The 5,492-nt window shown below is 57.4% G+C and overlaps 1 protein-coding gene across 2 annotated transcripts; it reads left to right on the top strand.

Annotated features, from left to right (window-relative positions):
* Window positions 1-1,696: 1,696 nt before the first annotated feature.
* Window positions 1,697-5,492, top strand: AP1S1 (adaptor related protein complex 1 sigma 1 subunit). 2 transcript variants are annotated; one of them, XM_008049570.1, is made up of 4 exons: window positions 1,697-1,897; window positions 2,492-2,600; window positions 3,842-3,979; window positions 5,280-5,492. In XM_008049570.1, the coding sequence occupies exons 1-4, from the start codon at window positions 1,719-1,721 to the stop codon at window positions 5,325-5,327; spliced, it is 474 nt and encodes a 157-aa protein (XP_008047761.1). In that variant the 5' UTR covers window positions 1,697-1,718; the 3' UTR covers window positions 5,328-5,492. The 2 variants fall into 2 exon arrangements, with proteins under 2 accessions (XP_008047761.1, XP_021564006.1); XM_021708331.1 differs by having other exon boundaries at window positions 5,283-5,486.

The raw sequence follows: 5,492 nt of genomic DNA, 5'->3' as shown, positions 1-5,492 counted from the left end.
GGGGGCGGCTTCCGGGTCTGAGGAGCGAACGTCCCGCCTCCACCCGTGGCCATGCTCGCCCAGCAGCCGGGCCGGGGTGGGGAGGCGAGCTGGACTCTGGGGCTTTGCTCCCGGGGACCCGGCTTTGGGATCCCGGGCTTCGGGTTCGCTCTCCGCCCCGTCCCGCTCTCCTTCCGGGACCCGGGCCCTCCGACTTCCTGCTCGCTGCCCGCCCCGTCTTAGCCGCTCGCACGGTCCCTGTGCCGCCCCCTGTCGCCTCCCCACCACCGCCACCCAAACAACCAGTTCCCCCGAGTGCTGGTTTTTAGCCTCCTAAACTAGTGCGGTGCCACACACCCGGGGATTCCAGCCCTGGGAATGACCGTGGAGCGGAGAGCTGCTGGAGGGAGCTGGCTCCTGGCTGCGGCCGGCCCCTGCAACTGGCAGGCTGGGGCGCACGGGGTAGGGAGGGTTCCGCACTCCCTCCCACTTTACCCGACTTGCTGTCTGTTGTACAGACATCCCCTATGGGAACCCCGTGTGTCCCACCCTCACCGAGCAACCGAAAGGGAGATTGGCAGCCTGGTGTCTGGGGAAGAGTGGGTTCTTCGCAAGAGACACCCTCAAAGGAAGAAAAGTTAAAGCATTGGCAGGGGGCCAAGCGCCTGGATGGCTGAGGAGAGGAGAATGGACTTTGGGGACCCCAAAACTGTGTGTGGTATTGGATACGCATGATGTGAAGAAGGGTGCCCCTGAGCCGGCTCGGTGGCTCAGCCTGTAATCCCGCGCCTTGGGAGGGCGAGGTGAGCGGATGGCCTGAGCCCGCGGGTTCGAGACCCGCCTGGGCAACTTGGCGAGACCTCATCTCTACAATAAATCAAAAAACTAGCCAGGCGTGGTGGCTTGCGCCTGTAGTTCCAGCTACTCGGAAGGCTGAGGCGGCAGGATCGCCGGAGCCCAGCAGGTCGAGGCTGCGGTGGCCGGGAGCGGCCACTGCCCTTTAGTCTGGATGACAGAGTGAGACTCCAACTCAAAATAAATAAGTAAATTAATAAAATAAAAAATTTAAAAAAAAAAAGGATACCCCCGGACACGGGACTGGCACTGGAAGGCGGTGTGTTTTGGACATCATTAGGTCTTATGGCTAGGATGGGGTGGATAATTGAAGTAAGCTTCTCGGGGGACAAAACACCCGATTTCAGCATGGTGGCAGACAGAAGGAACATGGAAGAGAACAGGCCTCTCTGGCATCAGCTGTGGGCTTCTTGTCGTGTGAGCCACTTTCTCATCTTTGAAAAGCAGGGTTAGGAAACAGGAGAACAGGGAATAATAACAAGAACATCTAACATGTCATAGTGCCTGCCCTGTGTCGGGCACTGTTGGATATCTCAACTCATTTAATCCCTTCCTAACAACTCTGAAAGGTAAGTCCTCTTATTATCTCCATTTTAAAGATTAGGAAGCCGAGGCCCAGAGACATACTTGCCCAAGGCTGGCTCTACATAACTAGTAGAGCCAGAATTTGAAGCCACATGACAGCTCTGGCTTCCCCCCAAAAGGAAGGCGCCTGCTGGTGGGAGTGCCCAGAGTTGGGTGCAAGGGCTGCGTTTTTTGAAGAAAGCAGGAGCTGTGAGTAGGAGAGGGTTAGACGGGGTGCGTTTGCGGCTGTGTGTTTGTGCAGGAAAGAAGCTCCGAGAACCAGACCTCTGAGCCCTGGTTCTGCCCTTCCATACCCCCAGATGCGATTCATGCTGCTGTTCAGCCGGCAGGGAAAGCTGCGGCTGCAGAAGTGGTACCTGGCAACTTCAGACAAGGAGCGGAAGAAGATGGTTCGGGAGCTTATGCAGGTGGTTCTGGCTCGCAAGCCCAAGATGTGCAGCTTCCTGGAGTGGAGGGACCTCAAAGTTGTCTATAAGAGGTGACTGCCCCACCCGCCTTCAGACCCGCCTCCATTTCGCTGCATTCGGTTTGACAATGGGTTAAAATGGCTGAGAAGTGGTGGTCACGTAGGTCAAGGAGACCTGGGAGCTACGGGCATCCGGAGGACAGTCGCGAGTGCCAGCTTCCTTTACCTTCCAAACCCTCTGTGGAGAAATGGTTCTTCCCCTCTTGGTTTTGCTCAGACCTCACACGCACATTCTGTCCCTGTAGGTCACATCTTGTCCGCTACATGTGTCCCTTGCAGTCCCATGTCCTATCCCGTTTTCCCCAACACACACGCACGTACACACACACACACACACCCACACACACCCTTCCGGTTCCTTCTTCTCTGAGCAGGTGAATTCGTTGGCTCAGGTTTTTGCTGAGTCAAACTGAGCGGGTCAGAGGGCAAGAAGGAGAGAGCATGTGTCTTTGCCTGCTTGTGAGTGGGCACCAAGGCATGCCCTAGGGCCACCCCAACCTGTGTCCAGGCACTGGGCACAGACCCTGGGTCGGTGGGACGTTTGAGCCCAGAATGCCTGGATCCTGAAGCAAGCTCCCAGCTGTGCTTCTCTGTGCCTCTCCTCAGATATGCCAGCCTCTACTTCTGCTGTGCCATTGAGGGCCAAGACAATGAGCTCATCACGCTGGAGCTGATCCACCGATACGTAGAGCTCCTGGACAAATACTTCGGCAGCGTGAGTCTCTCCTCCCACCCCAGTTTTCGTACCCAGCCACCCCTTTTCTGCTAAACTTTAAGGCCCATCTGGTCTCTGCCCTGGAAGTCTCAGAAAGAAGTGAAGTTGGATCAGTAAGAACAGTGGTTAATCTCCGCTTTTAAGCTCCAAGCCTATTAGCCATGTCCCTTAATCATCCCTGACGGGGGAGTGGGGGCAGAATCTGGCACTTAATCGCCACATAAAGCTCAGCTTGGACTTCTCACGCAGAGACCAAGTTCAGATTTGCATCAGTGGCTCCTGGTCTTGACTTTGCATTGGAATCTTCTGGAGTTTTTAAAAATAATGATGTCTGGGTTCCACCACCCTCCCAGATTCTGTTTTTTGTTTTTTGAGCACTCTGTCGCCCAGGCTGGAGTGCAGTGGCACACTGATGGCCACCCCAGCACCGATCTGCTGAGCCCCGGCGATCCTTCCGCCTCAGCCTTCCAAGTAGCTGGAACTACAGGCGCACACCACCACACCCGACTAATTTTTTATTTATTGTAGAGACGAGGTCTCGCCAAGTTGCCCAGGCTGGTCTCGAATCCACGGGCTCCGGCAGTTCACTTGCCTCGGCTTCCCAAAGTGCTGGGATGACAGGCTGAGCCACCAAGTCCGGCCCCCTCCTAGATTCTGAATCCACGTATCTGGGATATAGCCTGGGCACTGGCAGACTGCTCAGATCGAAGATGGGAAATAGTAACAACGCCATGATTGGTGTCCCACTTAACAGTTCCCAAAGTGTTTTCATGTTCTTTTGTTTGCGCTTCATTCCAGTCTATCAGTGGCTGTTGGTATGTCCATTTTCAGACGAGAAAACTGAGACTCTGAGACATTCAGGGACATGTATAACTAGCTGGTCAGGGGCAGAATCCTGCTCGGAACCCAAGTCTTCTGCCCTTGGTCCAGAAACTTCTCTTTCCTTGCCCCACAGTGCTTAGGGAGGGGGGCTAGCCCGGCCTCTGGTGTGAGCACTGTTGCAGAGTCAGGGGACCAGGCAAGGGGAGCCGCAGAAAAAGGTGGATTGTGGCAGCTGGTGTCTTATGACCTGGGAGAAAGAGGCAAGGAGGAGAGAGGAAAAGGCCGGGCCCAGTACGAAGGCCTGGGGCTGGTGGGGAGGACAGGAGGCCTGGGGCGGGAACCCAGGATGGGAGGAAGAGTGGGCGAGATCGGGCTGGGATTGCCCCTTGAGCTCCACTCAGCCTCGCCCCCCCCTCCAGGTGTGTGAACTGGACATCATCTTCAACTTCGAGAAGGCCTACTTCATCCTGGATGAGTTTTTGATGGGGGGCGACGTCCAGGACACGTCCAAGAAGAGTGTGCTGAAGGCGATCGAGCAGGCCGACCTGCTGCAGGAGGTACGGGCCAGGAACCCTGAGGAGGCGGAGGAGTGCCATGTCGGAGGGGTCCCTCCCTCCCCTGGACACCCTGCCCGCCCCCACCGCCGGCAGGGGGGCCCCCCTCCCTGTGGCATCTGGCCCCCACGGCGCCCCCCACTCCAGCTTGCCCTCAAGCCCTGACCCCCCAGGTGGGAGGTAGGGGTGACGGCCAGCCCCTCTGGACTCCCCCAGTTCTGAGCTCTGCCCTCCTCCCAAGACCCCAGGTGCTTTGTTTCAGTGTAATCTCCTTTGTTGCTCCTAAGACCCCAAGTGTCTTGTCCCAGCTGAGTCTCCTTTGCCCCATATTCTGGGTAACCCATAATGCCAAAGGGTTAAGGGTTTGCTTTGGTGTCGAGGGTTGCTCAGAGAATTGGAGAAGGGGCACATGGTAGGTCATTCTTTCCTTCCCTGATGTCCTTCCTTTTTTTTTTTTTTTTTCTTTACACACATACTCTCAAAAGCCTCTGCTTCTCGGGAGCAAAAGGCTATGGAGTTTTGGGGACAGGGGCAGAGAGGGCCTGGATGTTGGTTCTCCCTGCTATCCGGCGCCCCCGCCCTCACCCCACTATGCCTGCCCCCTCTCTGCTATGCCAGTGCTGAGCCTTGGTGCAGGGAGATGAGTCACCGGAATCTGCAGTGACGAGCAAGCCAGCCTGAGCTGGCTCTGAGGAGGGGGAGAGGTGGGGGGGGCTCATCTCTGCAGTACTGAGAGGGCAGAACTGAACTTGCCACCTCACTGGCACAAGCTTCCCCTTCAAACACACAGACTCACGGGCTCTGGTACACACACACACACACACACACACACACGTGTGTTACAGTGCTCTGCTCAGTCCTTCATGACTCATCTCCCTGCAGTCTGGTTCACCTTCCCTCAGGCACCTGGTGCCAACCTACTACTGCCTCCCCCAACCCTAAAAAACAGGACGCAACCATCGGCACCCCCAGGCCCAGCTCCACTCCCTTTGCCCTCGGGTGCTGAGCCAGAATCCCTGCTCACCAAGCTCCCGGCTTTGGGCTTTGGGTTTTGGGTTCTCCGGGTGGTGATGGCCTCAACTGGACTCACCTGCCACCATTCAGGGCTCCTAGGGGCAGCCCCAGGAGGCTGGTGAGCTCCCCAAGGGCTCGCAGCTGGACCAGCCTTGGGCTCACGTTGGCTTCTCTCCGCCCTCGGGTCTCTCTGTGCCTCCCTCTGACTCCTTGCTCCTCATGGTTGCTGTTGTCTTGCCCCCCCGCCTCTCCTGGTCTCTGCGTCACCCTCTGTCTGTCTCTGCCTTAGGAGGATGAGTCGCCGCGCAGTGTGCTGGAGGAGATGGGTCTGGCATAGCCCCCGCCGCCTGGCCAGGGCATGGAGAAGGGGAGCTGGCGTGAGCGGCTGCTTCTCTGCCTCGCAGAAGGGCCCTTTTCTCGGCGGGCCGCGGCTGTCCCTCCTCTGCTGCCTCACCTTCTCTTGGAGTGAGCTGTGGGCTCGGACCCCTCCAACATTCCCTCC

Source organism: Carlito syrichta, unplaced genomic scaffold (genome assembly GCF_000164805.1).
Source record: "Carlito syrichta isolate Samal-C Ts95f unplaced genomic scaffold, Tarsius_syrichta-2.0.1 Scaffold135781, whole genome shotgun sequence".
In the NCBI taxonomy this organism is placed as follows: Eukaryota; Metazoa; Chordata; class Mammalia; order Primates; family Tarsiidae; genus Carlito; species Carlito syrichta.
Note: the sequence above shows the minus strand (reverse complement) of the source record. Positions and strands in the feature narration are given on the sequence as shown.